This window comes from Stenella coeruleoalba (genome assembly GCF_951394435.1).
Source record: "Stenella coeruleoalba genome assembly, chromosome: 11".
NCBI lineage: Eukaryota > Metazoa > Chordata > Mammalia > Artiodactyla > Delphinidae > Stenella > Stenella coeruleoalba.
Genome location: NC_137157.1, coordinates 100,434,848 through 100,454,076, shown reverse-complemented (window position 1 = coordinate 100,454,076; position 19,229 = coordinate 100,434,848). Strand labels below are relative to the sequence as shown.

General features: G+C 51.7%; 1 protein-coding gene across 1 annotated transcript in view; it reads left to right on the top strand.

Moving 5' to 3' along the window:
* The window catches only part of CACNA2D4 (calcium voltage-gated channel auxiliary subunit alpha2delta 4), a gene marked incomplete at its 5' end in the record, with an annotated part of 98,433 nt that overhangs the window by 41,974 nt on the left and 37,230 nt on the right, over window positions 1-19,229 (top strand). Inside the window, 5 exons of the mRNA XM_079937530.1 lie at window positions 8,583-8,644; window positions 9,702-9,769; window positions 11,816-11,861; window positions 11,936-12,033; window positions 13,353-13,446. Coding sequence (XP_079793656.1) covers window positions 8,583-8,644; window positions 9,702-9,769; window positions 11,816-11,861; window positions 11,936-12,033; window positions 13,353-13,446 — 368 coding nt within the window. The remainder of the gene's footprint in view (window positions 1-8,582; window positions 8,645-9,701; window positions 9,770-11,815; window positions 11,862-11,935; window positions 12,034-13,352; window positions 13,447-19,229) is intronic.

Genomic DNA, 19,229 nt, shown 5'->3' with positions numbered 1-19,229 from the left:
CCAGCCCTTCGCAAGTCTTCCTGCTGCCTGCCATGTGGCCCTTTTGTTGTTTATGGTGGAAAGGGGGAAAGTGACAGTTAATTTTGCCAATCGTTAGCAGCTCTTGTAAAACATGTTATATGGGAAGAGGTTGAAAATAATTGCTACCCCGTAGAGCAATTTCCACCCATGGCAACCACAGAGAATCAGGCCAGGTCCCCGCAGCCGTGCCATTCCTGTCACCACAGACCCGCGCATCGCTTACAAAAGACCACTTCATCTTCTCGTTGAGAAGGTCCCCCTGCGTTTGCACTGACGGGGCTTTGTCCCTTGACGTATTTGCAAATGTCACCTCCTCCCTCACGGCCACCCCCGCATCCCCTCCGCTGCCCATCGGCCTCTGCGGAGAGAACGCGGGCATGGGTCGGCGACAATTAGATCCAAGTTCTTCCACAAACACGGACCTCCATGGAAGCCTAACAGGAAAGCTCTGGGAAGGAAAGCAACTCTGCATTCCTTTTAGATGCGTGCGCTGGTTTTCACTGGGACACGTCTCATTTCTGTGGGATCTGCCTGTTGTTCATAAGCTCCGGGCTGAGAGGGGCCTCCCTCGGGCAGGCTGGGCAACATCCCTGATGTCCCACCAGGCCCAGCAGGTCCTTCTCTTGATCCAAAAAGGCAGAGGTTTCCTCCACGCGCCCCCATCCTTATCCCAACCGGACCCCTGCTCCTGGGCACCAGGGAGCTCGCAGCCACCCGGCACTGCCAGAGCACATCAGGTGGGACCTGCTTCCAGGCTACAACGTGAGTTCCACGCACGGGGCGAGGTCTAACTCAGGCCAGCTCGGGAAGGGCTCCCAGTGCCGCGTCCTCATGTGGCCTTCACGCTTCTCAAAGCGACCGAGGGGTGGTCCTAACCAGATCCAGGCAGTCTGGACGTCTCCTGAAACTGCTGTCCAGCCCTTCAGAATGTGTTCACTGCTGTTAATAAACCGTCCAGGTAAAATTTGCAGTTTGACAAAGGCTTCCGGGCATGCGGTGCTCTGACATGAAGAAATAGGGTGATGCTGACCGTGGTCACGACCAGGGTGGACATTTCCCAGCGCATCGAGTTCTCGCCTTACCTCCACTGCAACGAATCATGATGATGATGCCAGCTCACCTTTATGAGAAGCTGGACTACACTCCATAAGCCTTCACTCACTTCCCACAGCCCTGTGATGTATGTCCTGTCCTATCCCCATTTTACCGATGCAGAAATTCAGAAAGCAAAAACTTGCCCGGGGCGACGTAGACCAGCGGTCCCCAGCCTTTTTTACACCAGGGACCGGTTTCATGGAAGACAGTTTTTCCACGGATTGGGGCGGGAGGAGGATGGTTCAGGCGGTAACGCGAGCGGTGGGGAGCGAGGGGTACTGCGGACGAAGCTCTGCTCACCTGCCCGCCTGCCACCCACCTCCTGCTGGGCGGCCCGGCTCCTACAGGCCGTGGACCGCTACTGGCCCGCGGCGCAGGGGTTGGGGACCCCTGAGGTAGACGATCAATCTCCAGGCCTGTGTGCTTGGGTCTGATTCTGACCACACGCTCCCGACCACGGCTGTGCAAGGCCTTCCTGTAGGACAGGCCCTGATTTCTCCACTCACTCTCCAGAATGAAAGATTTCCCGGGTCTCTTTAGAGATGCCTTTCTGTCCCTTCTTTAAATTCACTGTCTTCTCCTCTCCCTCCACCCATTACACCATGACTCAGCCCTCTTTAATCAATCGTTCCTCTCTTTACTCTCATGCCCGGAAGCTCCTGTGCCTGCCCGTGTAGGCGGGACACTTTGCTGGTAGGAAGCACGCCATGGTGGAATCCAGCCTCTCACTGCTGTGGTGATGGTGCCCCTCCCTCAGCTCAGCCTACGTCTACCTTACGGGGTCCTCAGCAGAAACACCCTTCAGGTCTAGGCCCAGGGAGGCTTTCTTAGAGCATTGTGGGAATATCCGATATCATTCAAGCCATTCTCCTGGCAGGCCATAACCTGCTTGGTCATTTTCTCCAGGGGATTTTGCATGCGTCCTTATTTCCCAGGGATTAATTCAGACCTTTCTCCATCTCCCCTAAACTCCAGACAGGCAACTATGGTAGTGCTACTGAGGACAGTGGCAGCAGCCCAGCATGATGAGAGCAGGGCCCACAGACTCAAAAGCCTGCGGGACCAGATCAGCCGAGTTCAGGAATGTAAATGAGAGAAGCAGACAAGCCTCCGTGCTGCGGAGCCTGGGAGCCACGGCAGGCTGCAGAGTGCGGGCCCCTCGGAAGGATTCGGCTAGGAATCCATGCTGTTAAGCGTGTGCAACTAATTCCAAAAATGTGAGAAACACAGTCTGGCCCAATATCTAGGGTCTCCAACTTGTGAGGAGCCCACGAGCTAAAGAGGCTTCAACCCTTGAAGCGAGAGAAGTGCACGGGGTGAGGTGTACGCTTATATGGCTCTTTCCCCAAAGGGCTCACCCCAGTCCATCTGGAATGCAACGACTAGAAGTCAAGCAGAGATCTGTTGTTATCATCTTGAAGTGTCAGAGAACAGACTTTGGGCTCCCAGAGTGTCATAAAATGAGGGGAGATACCCCAGAAATGAGGGAGTCACAGGTGGGCTGGCCCTAACATATGTATGCAAGTTCCTCTCCAATACCTGACTGACCTTGAAGCTACACATCTCCAGGGGGACTCCAGGCAACAGCTTGAGAGCTGGAAGTCAGAGCAGGGACTTCACCGCTTCCTGTGGTCGTGGGGAAAATTTGGAGTCACACCAGGGTGAGGAGGCTCAGTAAATACCTCAGAATTTTCTTTGAAAGCACAGAAGAACTACACCTTGGGAGCAAAGACTATGTCCCAAGACCAAGGGATTCACCCTAGACCTAAAGACAAAGTTGAAGCAGACCCACCCTAGGGAAAATGTAATCCAAGTCTCTGCAAGCTCAAGGTGGTCAGCCAGCCATTTCTCTGCTGAGTAAAGTAGAAATCAACACTCCCTGGAGGAAGACAGAGTATCTACAACCTATTCTCCACAATAGCCAGCAGACACATGAAGAAACAAGATGACGTTTCCCTTCTTAATAAAGCAGTCTTATTTGTGATCCATAGATGACCCAGCTACTGAAATTAGAAGAAGGACTTTCAAGCAGATATGATAAATATGCACAAGGAATTAAAGGATAAGATGGTCATCATGAGTGAACAGATGGAGAATCTCAGCAGAGAAATGTTTAGGATTTAATCAAAGAAGCAGGACCACTACAAATGATATGAATATAGGGTTTTATTGTAGGGGGTAGACCTAATGAAATGGTGGGAGCTGGTAAAAATGTCTACAGAAGGCAGGTGTCTCTGCCTCTAGTCATGAGCTTGAAGTCATCGTAGGTTGGCAGGGCCAGCGATTGGGAAGGAAAACTGGATGAGATGTGGGAGAAAGCAAGAACAAACTGGAACCCATGAGGAAGAATAGGAACCCATGAGGACAAACTAAAACCAGCATCTGTCTCTCACTATCTCCAGCCACAAGGATGTGGGACCTGCAGAAGGAGCTCGTGCCCTTCACCTGGGCCTGCATGCTCACTGGCTCAGATCTCAGAGAGACTGAAGGAGGAGGTCCAGTGGCAGCTGCCCGTCCCAAGAAGGGAAGCCAGCAGAGCAGAGTGAGCTGCCGCAGGGCCCCATGTGCTGTACCCACTCCAGTGTGTAACACGGCCGCGGCTTTGCTCTCCCTTACAAATCTCATGCAGACTCCTCATCTGGCCAACCCTAATTTGGAACCATACAGGGAAGTGAGTCTGAAAAAAATGTAATTCCAGCTTAGCTGACTTGACACAGTGTAAGACCAGCACAAGAACCAAGTGGAAATTCCAAAACTGAAGAGTGCAACACCTGAAAGGAAATTCCTACAGGACGGAACTAACAGCAGATGGGAGGGGAAAAGGACAGTGACTGTGAAGACAAATAGAAATTATCCAATGTAAAGATCAGAAAGAAAAGTTTTTAAAAAAATTATTCTTCAGTTACCTGTGGGGTAATATCAAGTGGTCTAACATATGTCCTTAGAGTCCCAGAAGGAAGGAGAAGGGACGGAACAGAAAAAAGTATTTGAAAAACTAATGCCCCAAATGTCCTGAGTTTAGTGAAAAACATCAACCAGTAGATGCAAGATTCTCAGCAAAACCAAGCAGAATTAAAAAAAAAAGACCCACACCTAAACACACCATAGTCTACCTGCTGTGAATCAAAGAGAAGGGAAAATCTTTTTTTTTAATAAATTTATTTACTTATTTATTTATTTTTGGCTACGTTTTGTCTTCGTTGCTGTGCGCGAGCTTTTCTCTAGTTGCAGTGAGTGGGAGCTGCTCTTCGTTGCAGTGCAAAGGCTTCTCACTGTGGTGGCCTCTCTCGTTACGGAGCACGGGCTCTAGGTGCGCGGGCTTCAGTAGTTGTGGCTCGCGGGCTCTAGAGCCCAGGCTCAGTACTTGTGGCACACGGGCTTAGTTGCTCCGTGGCATGTGGGATCTTCCCGGGCCAGGGTTCGAACCCATGTCCCTTGCACTGACAGGCGGATTCCTAACCACTGTGCCACCAGGGAATTCCTGGGAAAATTTATTTAAAAGCTAGAGGAAAACGGTAATAGGGGAAAACAATAGTAAGAATGATGGCTGACTTCTCATCAAAAACAATAACGTAATGTTGTTAAAAACCAAAAGAAAAAACTGTCAACCGAAAGTTCCGCATATAGAGGAAATATCCTTCCAAAAGAGGTGAAGTAAAGACAGATTCAGATAAAAGAGATCAGAGTTCATCACTTGGAGAAATGCTTGAGGAATTCTTCAGGCAGAAGAAAAATGACACAGATGGAAACTCAGATCAACACAAGGAAATGAACAGCATTGGAAATGGTAAATACGTGGGTGAAGTTAAAACTTCATTCATTTTTTAACTTCTCAAAAAGACAACTGACTATTTAAAGCAAAAATGTTGACATTGTATTGTAAGGTTTGTAACTTGTAGGATACATGGCAACTGCCACACACAGTGGAGTTATCCCCTTACATGAACAGATTAAAGGAAAACACCACATGGTCATCCCAACTGATACTGAAAGAGCATCTGACAAAATTTAACTGGGAACAGAAGGAAACTTCCTCCATCTGATAAAAGGCATCTGTGAAAAAGCTCACTTTTAATGATGAAAGATTGAGCACTTTCTCCCTAAGGTTGTGAACAAGGTAAGGGTATCTGGTTTCAACACTTCTGTTAACACTGCTCTGGACCTTCCAGGACCTATCTTTGCAATAAGGCAAAGAAACAAAATAAAAGACACAAAAATCAGAAAGGAAGAAGTAAAACTCTCTTTGTTCACAGTAAGATGATTGTTTACATAGAAAATCCTGAGAATCTGCAAAACAGCTGCTGGAACTAACAGGTAATTGAGCAAGTTCACAGAATACAAGGTCAATATTATAAAAATCAATTGTATTATATATAGGAGCAAACATTTGGGAAATGAAATTATTTTTAAGTTTCAACTTCAATAGCATCAAACAATATAAAATACTTAGGAATCAATTTAACAAAGACATATACAACCTCTACATTGAAAATGGCATAACACTGCAGAAAACATGTCAAAGAAAAAAATAAATAGAAAGATATAACCATGTGTATGGGTTGTAAGATCAATACTTCTAAGATGTCCATTCTGCCCAAATTGATCTATAGATCCAACACAATCCCAATAAAAAGTTGAACAGACTTCTTCTAGACATAGAAGACGGTGATTCTAAAATTTATATGAATATGCAAAGGACCTAAAATGGTCAGAACTGTCGAAAAAAAGAACAAATTTGGACGATTCACACTACCTGATTTCAAAATTTACTACAAAGCTACAGTAACCAAGCAGAATGGTATCGACATACGAATAGACAAATGGATTGATGGAATGGAATAGAAACTCCAGAAATAAACTCACGTGTCATCAGTAGATTTTCAGTAACGACACTTTGACAAATCAATGGAGAAAGAAAATCTTTTCAACAAATGGTGCTGGAACAACTGAATAAATGCATGAAAAAAATAAACGTTGAGACACACTCACACTGTACGCAAAAATATTTGAGATGTACCATAGCTCTCAATGTAAACCCTAAAACTGTAAGCCTCCTACAAGAAAATGTAACTGAAAGTCTTCACCACCTGAGGTTTTGCAAAGATTTCTTAGACAGAACACCAAAAGCACTAAACATTAAATAACATTTGATAAATTGAACTTCATCGAAAGGCACAATTAAGAAAATGAAAAAGCAAGGCACAGACTGTGTCCAGATGATAAAGAACTTCTCCAAATCATTAACAAAAAGACGAACAGCCCAACAAAAATGGGCAAAATACTTGAGCAGACACTTCACGAATGAAGAAACAGACGCGACCCACAAGCCCACAGAAAGATGCCCAGCAACTTTAGCCGTCAGGAAGGTGCAGATTAAAACTACTTTCATACGCTCTATCATGGCTAAAATGCAAAAGACTGGGAACACCAAAGGCTGGCAAAGATGTGCAGAAACCGGAACTCATGCATTGCTAGTCAAAGTACAATAAAATAACTGGGACACTGGCAGTGTTTTCTAAAGGCAAACATGATTCACCATATGACCCAGCAATTCCATTCCTGGTATTTACCAAGAGAAATGAAAACACATGTCCACAGCAGCTTTATTCATAATAGCCCCAAACTGGAAACACCACAGATGACCACCCAGGGGTGAACATAGAGGCAAGTCCACCCTGGAGTACTTACTACTTGGCAGAGGGAAGGAACACACTGCTGACACGCTCAGCAGCGCGGATGGGTCTTAAGGACATTACGTTGAGCAGAAGAAACCGACACAAAAGGACATGTGACACGAAAACAGGGACACCTAGCCTGGGGGATGGAGCTCAGAACAGAGCGCGCCCATGGAAGGTGCGGGGATTGAAACCGAAGGAAGCAACGAGATTGCAGGGGATGCAAACAGTCTGTATCTCCAGCACAGAGGTGATTGCATGGCCGTGTACATTTATCAAGCTAATGGAATGACACACTTAGATGGGCGCGTTTCACCTTTTTCTTCCATTAGGAAAAAGAGAGAGTATGAAAACAATTTTTAAATGCTCTCCAGTTCCAGACTCAAGCCAGCCCCAAGCCAGCCCCATCTCCTCCCTTGCTGGGCCCCAGCTGCCCCGTAGCTCCCAGGGCCTCCCCCAACTGCCAGAAGGTCTGCCTGAAGCAGCGGGGACAGGAGGGCATCACGGAAGATGAGGCCCGTGCTGGGAACTGATCTTTTGGGTTTGGTCCACAGCTGGTTTCCTATAGAAGTAAAACTTTTTTGTCACCTTCTCCCGCCACGTCCCCTGCAACATCTTACTCCAGTTTCCAACGTGGAAGTAAAAAAGCCAGAAAGAGGTGAAGGAAATAAGAACAGCTCCCGAACCCAGCACAGTGTGTAGCTTTCCCAGAAGCATCCGCTGTGTCTGTGGACGGCACAGCCCGCAGGGCTTCGGAGCCCGGAGTGAACACTGCTCTTCCCGTACTGGCCCGCTAAAAGCATCCTCACCACCGCCCAGTGGCCTATGCAGGGGATGCTCTCGTTACCCCTGACTTACGAGCAAGAACTGCGATGCCCGGGTGAAGTCACTTACCCAAGTGCACACAGCCTGTGAGTGGCCGGCTAGGCTTCGACCAGGTCTGTCTGATGCCCTTGCCCGTCCTTAGCCACTGTGCCCCCTCCCCATGCCCTGACTTGTGCAAATTCAACTAAACCTAAAAGTGGCAGCTTTGAAAGGAAAGAGCCGCTGTCAAGGGCGCCGTGGCCTGAGGGCTCTGGGCTCCGGAGCCGGCGGGGGGGGGGGGGGGGGGGGGGGGGGCTGTGGGCGGGGCGTGCAGGTGGCTCGTACAGGTGTGAGCTCAGCTGGCAGCCTTCTCTGGTCCCACCTGAACCACAGTCGCTGCCCAGTGCAGGGACCACCAGCCACCCAGGCTCTCTAGTTAACTGACATTTCCTAAAATTTGAAACTTCTATTCCTGAGTCGCACATGTGGTGGCTTGTGGCCCCATATGGGACAACGCAGGTCTGGACCGTGGCCCTGCATTCAGGCATCCCCCAGGGGCTGCAGCGTGCTGGTGGGAGGGGATCTGCCTGTGGCGTCACTGAGAGGAGATGTGAGGGGGTGGGGTTGGGGGGATGTAAGAAGTAGTGGAGGAGCACCAGGTGTCAGGTGGGAAGGGAGGGAGGGGGTGGGAGGGAGGGGGGAGGGGTGGGGGAGGGAGGGAGTGGTCAGGAAGGAGGGGCATGGGAGGGAGGGAGGGGTGGGAGGGAGGGAAGGAGGGAGATGGGAGGGAGGGAGGGGGTGGGGGAGGGAGGGGGATGGGAGGGAGGGAGGGGGTGGGGGAGGGAGGGGGATGGGAGGGAGGGAGGGGGTGGGGGAGGGAGGGGGATGGGAGGGAGGGAGGGGAGGAAAGGGAGGCAGGAGGGGAGGGAGGGAAGGGACGGTTGGCGCTCCCTCCCCAGCAAGCACCTTTCCTGGTGCCTCTTTCAGAAGCGAGTTCTTTTCCTGACCAACGACTACTTCTTCACGGACATCAGTGACACGCCTTTCAGGTGAGGGACCGGGTCTTGTCTGCAGGGGAGGGATGGGTGCAACATGAAAGCCGACAGCTCAGGTGGGACTTTCAGGTCTGGAGGTGGATTTACTTCTAGGTAGTTGGCAATTTTGTGGTAACAGAAGAAGACTCAGGTCTGCATTCTGAGGTCTGCACCTGCTGTGCCAGTGCAGCCCTGTGTGCAGTGCAGCCTGGTGTGCAGTGCAGCCCGGTGCGCAGGGCCTGGAGCCACCACGCACAGGCTGTGACCTTAGTCAAGTTTCTCAACCTCTGTGCTTTAGGTTCCACCTCTGTAAAGTAGGGGTAATTACAGCTGCCTTTGGGCGGAACTGGGTGGATTAAATGACATGATCGACCTAGAGATTTTAAGCAACGCAATCATAAGCAATTGTAAGATGAAAGATGGGATTTGAAGAGCTCTCAGGTTCCCTCCCACCACATAAATATTCACTCTAGTATCATACAGTTTAGGGAACAAATGGGGCTTCTCTCTGAATTACCCATTTCTCAGTGAAGGGTGGTTCCCAGCCCTGACTGCTCCTGGAGCACCTGTGGGTCCTTGTAACATCGCCAGCGTCCAGGTCCTCCTTCTTACCTTACTTGGCATTCCTGGGGTGGGCCCGGGCGCTCGTACCCTGTAAAGCCCCCCGACCCAAGTGGTTCAGGTATCCAGCCAAGGTTCAGAAGCAATGCTTTTCCTGACGAAGGCATGGTGGGATTCTCCAGGCAGGAGGGGCCTCCCGACTGCGGGACGTGTGGGACACAGAGACCCCTCCCCGTCCCTGGGGGCCCCGACAGGTCCAGGGTGAATCTGACAAAATGAGAGTGGAGGGGGCCTTTGTCCTGTCGTGTCCAGCGTCCTTCCCAGGAAAAAGGCTGATGACAAAACAGAAGTGCTGCCTGTGTTTTGGAGGGGACGCCGAGGGCCAGGGCGGGCGGGGGCTGGCTGTGCGCCCTGTCGTGGGTGTGGGAGGCTCGGAGGCTCAGAGGACGAGGCTGGGCTGGGCCGTGGGCACCAGCTGGTGGTGAGCCGGCGTCCTTCACTCTGCCAACAGTTTGGGAGTGGTGCTCTCCCGCGGCCACGGCGAATACGTCCTCCTGGGGAACACGTCTGTGGAAGAAGGTGGGTCGGCCGGCGCCCAGGACTGGCGGACAGTTCGGAGGAAAACTGGCTTCTCCGGGAACACGGGGCAGGGCCATCCAGGCAGGGGCTCTGCGGGCAGGGCTACGTGGCTAGAGGGGCCTGGCATCCCCGGTTCCAGGGCCCGCAGGGTCTGCTGGACAGTCGCCACAACCCGCGGAGTCTAAGACCTGCCAGACAGGTGGTCAGACTCTGGGCGGCCTTGCTGGACAGGGCAGGGTTTACCTGTCAGACCACTCAGAGGGAAAGAAGAGGCCTGGGAGGGCGAGTGGGCAGATCCGTAGCCGTTTGCTGGAGCTGCCCCCAAAACTGGCCAGCTTCTCTGTTCTGGGAGCCCCGCTCCACCCAGCGCCTCCAGGGCAGTGTCCCTCCTGCCCCTCCCGGCTCCCACTGGCCCTGGGCTTGTGGCTGCCACTCTCCCGACTCTGCCTTGGTCATCACACAGCTTCTCCCCTCGTGAGTCTCAATTTTCCCTTCTTATCAACGACCTCATCTTTTTTTTTTTTTTTTTTTTTGCGGTACGCGGGCCTCTCACTGCTGTGGCCTCTCCCGTTGCGGAGCACAGGCTCCGGACGCGGAGGCTCAGCGGCCATGGCTCACGGGCCCAGCCGCTCCACAGCATGTGGGATCTTCCCGGACCGGGGCACGAACCCGTGTCCCCTGCATCGGCAGGCGTACTCCCAACCACTGCGCCACCAGGGAAGCCCAGCGACCTCATCTTAACTTGGTTACATCTGCCACGATCCTATTTCCAGATAAGGTCACGTCCACAGAGACTGGGGTTGACACTTCACACATCTTTGGGGGACATAATTCCACCCATTACAGGAGCCTGTGGGATGTGAATGGGGATGGGGGGAGGCGTGTTGCAGGAGGACGGGAGAGAGACCCTCCACCCCCACCCGCCCTGGACTTGCAGCTGCCTGGGCGCCCTGGGAGAACAAAACCCACGTGGGCCCTGGGACATGTCAGGAGGTCCTTGGACGACGCGGCCACAGCCCTTGAACCTCACGTTCTGTCTGTTCTTCCATTTCCAACCCTTGGATCATCTCATCCCCCCGTCTTTCCCCTCCATCCTGCTCACTCCCACTCTCTCCTGGAAACCACACCCGCAGGTCTTCCTTTCTCTGACTTTCTCCAGAGGGATTTTTCTATAAATCCAAACTGGATAGTGCCGCTGCTAAAGGCCTTCCGTGACCTGCGGCCCCTTTTCATCTCTCCTCGCCCGAAGCTTCAGGGTCTGCTCTGGGCTGTGCTGCCCCACCCTCTGACCCCAGCCCACCCAGACGCATCTGCGGTCACTTTGCCGGGAGCTGTCCCAGGAGGAGCCTCCCCCAGGCTCCTGTCACGGCTCGTGTCCATGACGCCAGGACACTGACCTTCCCTGTCTCCCACTGTCCCCCCAGAAACCAAACTCCCTGGGCCTCCTTCTTCCTTCCTCTTCCTCTTCCCAGACGTGCCCAGATGTCACCACTGCAGGACAGAGGGCACATCCCTTACCCTCGCTGTGGTGAGACCCACCAGGCACCCACGGGCTTCCGGTGGGGAAGGCCGTCGCCCCTGAGCTGTCCGCCTGTGTGCGTTTGCCCAGCACCATGTTCAGTGACTCCACAGAGGCCCTCGGCATGCCATCATCCTTTCCTTCAATTAACAGATCTTAATTGAGCACCAGTGGGTGCACAGGAGGGCATTCGTCCATTCAGTCGGTCAACAAACACGTGCTGAGCCCGCCGCCACAGACACGCAGGGCCCCGCGGCTCGGTTCGGTACAGTGAAGCCAGGGAAGCCGATGTCTCCTTGAGGGCGATCCCATCGGGCGGGTCCAGGAGGCAGTGGGAAGGAAAGCGTTTCAGAAGCAACGTGACAGTGACAGCGGCGGGACCTGTGCTGGCCCAGCCGTCCTGTGGGCTGAGATTCCGCTCTGCCCGGGAACGAGGCAGGACGCGGCCCAGCCCTTCCCCGACGCTGTTTCTAGAGCACTCGGTACACAGACTCTGGGCAGTGGGTGAGCGTGGACTTTGCTTTCAGGCCTGCACGACCTGCTTCACCCGGACCTGAGCCTGGCCAGCGACTGGTGAGGACGGGGGCTCGGGGCGGGGGGAACAGGGCAGGGTGTGGGCTCTGGGTAACGGGCTCCGTGGGTTCCAGGATCTACTGCGTCACGGACATCGACCCCGAGCACCGCAGGCTCAGCCAGCTGGAGGCCGTGGTCCGCTTCCTGACCGGGCGGGACCCAGCCCTGGAGTGTGAGTGACTCTCCGGCCCCGAAGCTCAGGACTCCGTGGGGACAGTGGGCTGGGAAGAGGGGCCCCATCTGCAGACCTCACGATGGCTTAGGGAGAACAGGGAGTCCCCAAAGGAGAGGACAGAGCCAGCCTCACTGGGGCCACGCCGGTGACTGAGAGCTCTGGGACCTGCAGGGGCACAGGTGTGTCCCCACGGCAGGGAGCGGGGTCTCTTTAAGCGTCTGTCGCCCAGGCACTGTTAAGGCTCCCACAGTGAAGGATGCTGGCCTGCCCATCAGGTCCGTCCCCACCCCCAGCCAGTAGCTGATGTCTGCCCCCTCAAGTCCTCGCCTCCTGGACGCTGTGTCTGTTGAGTGTTTCCTAAGCCGGGTTCCCAGGTGACCCCACGTCCCTGCACTAACGCAGCTGGGGAGTCACAGGGCCACCCTCCACATGGTCCCTTTTCTTCCTCTTTGGAAGGAGGCACGGGTCATCCTGTCCCATCAGCCTCCCGCTGGGGAGAAGACCCCGCTTCCCGTGTCCGCCTGACAAGGCCTCATTCATTCATTCATTCCACCCACAAGTCTGCGCCGGGCCTGGGGGGCAGAGGGGCAGTGAAGCTGCCTGTGACCCAGAGGCCAGGCCCTTGTGCTCACGGGGCCTGTGCTCTAGGGGAGGAGACAGGTAACCGGGAAGCGGCAGTGTGTCGATGCAGGGGGTGTAAAGCCGTGAGCAGGTGCCCTGGGGGAGAGGGGGCTGCTCTAACCGTGGCCGGGGGGGCCCTCGTCAGGAGGCGTCACTGCAGCTGAGGACAGAAAGGAGCCACCGAGTGGATCTCCTGGGGGGTCGGGGGAACGTTGTGCTGTGGAGGTGAGGGCCGCCCGTCTCCGAGCAGGTGTAAATGCCCAGACCGCACGCTGTCGGTCGGGTGTGTGCTGGGTGGATTTCACCACAGTGAACGTAAGAATCGTGTTAGAGGGGCGGAGGGAAAAGAAAGGGCCGTCCTCGCAAGCAGGGGGCGGGAGCATCTGGACCACGTGTGCACAGGCCCCGGGGGGGAGGCGTGGGCACGACGGAGCCCAGTGGCGAGAGGGAGGGGAGGGGAGGGCGGCTGGCGGGTGGGCCTCCTGATTTCATGGAGCCCAAGAGCTGGAAAGGCCTGGCAGCCCCTTGGTTCTGCCCACACGGTGGAGGCTGAGGACGCGGCCTCCTGGCCCCCTGAGCTGCCCTCCTCCAGCTCGAAGCACGTCTCGTGCCTGAAGTTCAGGGCCCCTGGGTGGGGCTGAGCTGAGCTCCCGACCACGGGGGAGTAAGAGGGTGGTCTCCGTATTTTGCCCCAGGCGACGAGGAACTATTGCAGGAGCTGCTGTTTGACGCGGTGGTGACGGCCCCCATGGAGGCGCACTGGACGGCACTGTCCCTCAACACCTCCGAGTACGTCCGTGGCTGGGGTCCCTGAGCTGAGGCAGGGCCTCCCGCTGTGTCCTTTGTCCTGAGAGGAGGGTGGGAAGGTGTGGGAGGGACAGCCCCGGGACAGCAGGGACTTGACAAAGCTTCCTCAAGGCCCCTGCTGCTGCCCCCTCCCCTCCCAGGGAACACCCAGCCCACGCCCCAGGCCCAGTTCCCAGAACCCCTCCCTTCGGGCCGGGCTCTGGCTGTGAGAGCCCATTAGCCAAGGGGCCCGGAGAGAGCGGTTCAAGCCGACTGGGGCCTCGTTTCCAGCAGGGAAGGTGAGTCCAAGCCCCATGGGTTTCCTCTGCCCCTCTGCTCTTCGTCACCTGGGGCTCTGGTGTTTAGCAGGAAGGTAGAAAGAAGAGATGAATGGACGTGAGTGTGTGAGCGTGTGTGTGCATGTGAGTGCCAGGAGGGTGTAACGTACTAATGAGGTAAAGGATGCAGGGGCCACACCTGTTCCTGAACAGTAAGAGTCAACTTCGACATCAGGACGACGTCAGACCTCTCCTAGTGCTGTCCTCATGAAAACACCGACAGAATCTTATAGGAACAAACACCTGTTTAAAAAGCAAGATGCAGAACAGTGCCTGGTGGTACGCTACCATCTCTATCAAAGGGGGAAAAACTTAATATAGGGGGTGTGTATGTATAAAATATCTATGGAAGGCTATATAGGAAACAGTTGTCACTGGTTGCTTCTGGTCAGAAGAATGGGTAACTGAAACAGGGATGGAGGGACACTTTTCACTATATAACTTGGCCTCTCACTGTTGTGGCCTCTCCCGTTGCGGAGCACAGGCTCCGGACGCGCAGGCTCAGCGGCCATGGCTCACAGGCCCAGCCGCTCCGCGGCATGTGGGATCTTCCCGGACCGGGGCACGAACCCACGTCCCCTGCATCGGCAGGCGGACTCTCAACCACTGCGCCAACAGGGAAGCCCAGTATATAACTTTTTGATACCAATTTGAGCCATGTGACTGTATTATCTATTCAAAATTAAATAAAACTGAAGAATGAAGAATACAGAGGGCCAGGCACTGTTCCAAGTGCTTAGTGTACATTAAGCCTTTTGATCCTCACGACAACCCTACAGTATAGGTCCTACCATTATCCCCACTTTACAGATGAGGAAGCCAAGGCAGAATGAGGTAAGTAATTTGCCCAAGGTCACCTGCCTCAGAAGTGGCCGCGCTGGAGTCAAAACCAGGCAGCCTGTTTCCAGGGTCCAGACTCTTGGCCCCTGTGCTGTCCTGCCTTCTACAGTGGGGGCTGGCTCACCAGGTTTGGAGAGAAGACACAATCTTTATCTTTCCAAGTTCAGAAATTAGCTGATTTTTTAATGTTGGGAAACATTGAGGAACACATATTCTTGACCAGGGAAAGAATATCTCAGGAGAGATGACCTGGGGTCATCAAAACAGCATGGTACTGGCAGAAAAACAGAGACATAGATCAATGGAACAGAACTGAGAGCGGAGAAATAAACCCACACCTATGCGGACAAGTACTGTTTGACAAAGGAGCCAGGAATATACACTGGAGAAAGGACAGTCTCTCTAACAGATGGTGTCAGGAAAACTGGACAGCCATATGCAAAAAAAAAAAAAGAAAGAAAAGAAACTAGACCACTGTCTCACACCGTACACAAAAATCAGCCTAAATGGATTAAAGACTTTAATGTAAGACCTGAAATCATAAAACTGCTAGAAGAAAACACAGGCGGAATGAAGTTCATTCGGAAGAACAGGCAAGAGTTGCCACGAAAACGCTGAAAAAGAAAGGCAACAAAGGAAGGCTGGTCCCACAAAACAGTAAAACGCTACAGAACCTCTGCAACTTATAAAGTGTGGTTTTGACACAGGAACAGACAGGCAGACCAAGGGAATGGAAAAGAAAATCCACAAATTCATCTAAATGCACGTGGAAATTTAGCGTATGACAAGGGCATCGTGTCAGACCAGGGAGGGACAGAGGGACTGTGTAATACTAACCGGTTTGAGGGCCATCTGCAGAGCAATAACGCTGTATTCTTTCCTCACACCGTAGACCTGGATAAAGTCCAAATGACTCAGAGATTTAAATGTAGAAAATGAAACCATATAAGCGCTAGAAGAAACCATGAGCCTGTTGCTGTACAATCTAGGAGTGGGGAAAGCTTTCCCAGCAATGGCTCAGAATTCAGAAGCCATAAGGGAATGACTGATAAATTTAAGAACATAAAATGTTTATTTGGCAAAAAAAAAAAAAAAAAAAAAACCATGAGCAAGGTGAAAAGAGAAATGACACACTGGAAAAATGTTGGCAACTTAAAAAAACAAAGAAAGAGTGACTGTCCCTATATTACATATGTGTGGTAGAGAACTTCAACAATAGAGAAGTGAACGACCAACGACTTACGGGGAAAACGACCAAGAGGCAGTTCAGAGACTTCATGCAGCTCGTCCTCAGTTGTATGAAAAAGTGCTCAATCCAGCTCATAATAAAAGGATTGCAAGTTGAAGGTGGACTGAGGTTGTACTTGTCATTTAGACTGACAACCATTTACGTTTGCTGACGGGCATTGTCACGAGACTGTGGGGAATCAGACACTCTTGTGCGCTGTTGGTGGGAATGCAAAATGTTTCAAAGCCTGTGGAGGGGAATCTGACAGTAGCTACCAAAGTGACATACGCATGTACACTCTGGCCAACGATCCTGCTCCTGGGAATGCATCCCAAAGACATACACGTGCGCTGTTCGTAACAGCAAAAGATTGGAAATAACCTAAATGTCCATTAGTAGGAGCCTAGTTAAATAAACCCTGGTGGCTCCACCTAATGGAATACTATGTAGCCTTGAAAACTGAGAACTATGTATATTGCCACGGAAGGTCTCAGCAATGGAGAAAATTGTGTATAATAATACCCTGCTGTTTATCTAAAAGAGAAAATGCAAATGTATCTTCATTGTTACTTACACGTCTATAAACATATATGTATGTGCAGATATATCTACATATTTTAATGGAAAAATAAACTAGTAAACAAAAAGGGTTACTTGTAGGAAGAGTGAAGGAACAGAGGGATGGAGACAGAAACAGACTTCTGAATATGCCTTATTTTGCGTTTGACCTTGGAACCATGTAAATGTTTATATCATTATAAAACAAAATTAACTTTTAAGAAATAAGCTCTAAAAATCTGAAAGCAAATGAAACAAGTGAACCTGGCTGTGTAGCAGGCTCGTGCGATGACCACACGTCGGGGGCTTCTCTCAAGGGACTTGGAAACAGAACTGTAAACACTAAACAAAATCTTAAAAACTGTTCTTCTCAAACTACATGGATAGACAGAGCACATAGTATTGTTAATGTCATTAGGAACAAGATTTTCAACAAACGAGAAAAGAGGTGCAAATTTTTTAAATCAGAGAAGTTTAGATGGGACCCTAAATACAAGTTGGAAATATCGATGAACTCATGTATTTTCCCTGAAGGAAACAAAGAGGGGATCCTCGTCCACTGAAAGGACCAACCTCAGTGAGCACCCCAGACCCAGCTTGTGGACTTCCAATATCTACTTTAAGAAGTTCTCACTAAAATGAGTCAGTGATCCCTGGAGAAGTGTCTGATTCCAGGTCAGGGGCAAGGGGTGGACAGAATGAGCTGGGGGCACCTTGTCATCCCAGGGGCAAGTCATCAAAGACGAAGGAGGTTTTGCCAACAGGACGTCAGAGCCGCACTGAAGGGGCTCTCGCCGGCCAGACGAGAGGCAGTCAGACCAGCATCACCGTAACAACAGCAGTAGGTAAGAGCACAGTAAACATGCTAAAATCCTGCGCTCAGAGTAACACTGAAGGAAAAACCTTCTTGGTCACCTTTGGAAGATGTTAGGAAACCTATTCATACTTGTACCAACTGGTGAAGAAACAGAGACACGATTCTTTTTTTTTTTTTTTTGAGACACGATTCTTTATCCTGCCTCTTCTTACAAATTATACCTCAGGATAAACAGATGTTGAGGAGAAGTTTTTCTTTAGTCAAGTATAAATAGAATAAAGAAGAAACCAAGGGGGCTTCCCTGATGGCACAGTGGTTAAGAATCCGCCTGCCAATGCAGGGGACACATGTTTGAGCCCTGGTCTGGGAAGATTCCACATGCCGCGGAGCAGCTAAGCCTGTGCACCACAACTACTGAGCCTGCGCTCTAGAGCCCGCAAGCCACAACTACTGAAGCCCGCGCGCCTAGAGCGCGTGCTCCGCAGCAAGAGAAGCCCGTGCACTGCAACGAAGAGTAGCCCGTGCACTGCAACAAAGAGCAGCCCCTGTTCGCCACAACTAGAGAAACCCCGTGCACAGCAGCGAAGACCCAACACAGCCAAAAATAAATTTAAAAAAAAACAAAAAACAGTGAGATGTCACCTTATACCTGTTGGAATGACTATTATCAAAAAGACAAGCAATGACAAGTGTTGGCAAGGATGTGGAGAAAGGGGAACACTTGTGCACTGTTGGTGGGAATGTAAACTGATTTTGACACTATGGAAAACAGTATGGAGGTTCCTCAAGAAATTAAAAATAGAACTATCACAGGACCCAGCAATCCCACTTCTGGATGTTTATCCAAAGAAAACAAAAGCAGACTATTGAAGAGGTATCTGCACCCTCCTGTTCACTGCAGCCTTATTCACAGTAGCCAAGACACAGAAACAACCCAAGTGTCCACTGATGGATGAATGGATAAAGAAGGTGTGGTGTGCATATTCAATGGAATATTACTCAGCCTTTAAAAAGAGGAAATTCCTGCCATTGGCAACAACATGGATGAACCTAGAGGGCATTATGTTAAGTGAAATAAGTCAGACAGAAAACGATGAATACTGCACTGTATCACTTATATGTGAGATCTAAAAAAAAAGTGTAATCATAGAAACATGGAGTAGAAAAACGGTTGCCGGGGGCTGGCGGTGGGATACATGCATGGGGAGAGGCTGGTGAAGGGCACGGCCTTCCAGCTGTAAAATGAATAAGGCCTGAGGGTGGTGATTCTAGTTGGAACACTGGATTGTGTAACTGAGATTAGCTAAGGGAGTAGAACTTAAATGTTCACATGCACGCGCCGTGCGCACACACACGCACCCACGATGGAGGGAATCCTCTCACAATGTGCACCTGTATCAAATCACCATAATGTACGCTTCAACTATCTTACAGTTTTATGTCCGTTATACGTCAGTAAGGTTGACATTTCAAAAAAGGTGACTCTCCCAGGTGGGGCATTGTCCCCACAGGGCCGCTCCGGGACCGTGAGAGAAGGAACAGCGCCCTCCAGCCCGCGGGCTCTCCCAAGTCTTGTTGGCAAAGGCGTGAGCTCTGCCCAGACTCCTCTTTGTGGATGTGGACAGTCTTCTCCTTCCCCATCTCAGGAATAAGGCAAACGTTTGCAAAGGGCTTCACATGGTGGGGTACTAAGTGTGTGCTGGTCACAAGGAGTTACTTTCCTTAGGTCCCGGGACAAAATCTCTCTTCCTGGGTTCCTTCCGTCTTCCAGAGCTAACTTCCCGCAAAGCTGCATGCACGCAGAGGGGCAGAGGCCCAGGGGACCCACGAATGAGGGCAGGTGCAGCCCAGGGATGCTCACAGCAGACGGCCAGCAGCATCCCCTCGAGAGACTGACCCACCTGCCCCCACCCACCCCAGTCAGAAGGCCCGGCGCCGGGAGAGGCCTGCAGGTCCTCCCAGTACGCCCATCCCTCCTCCCTGGGCACGTGGTGATGACTTCTGC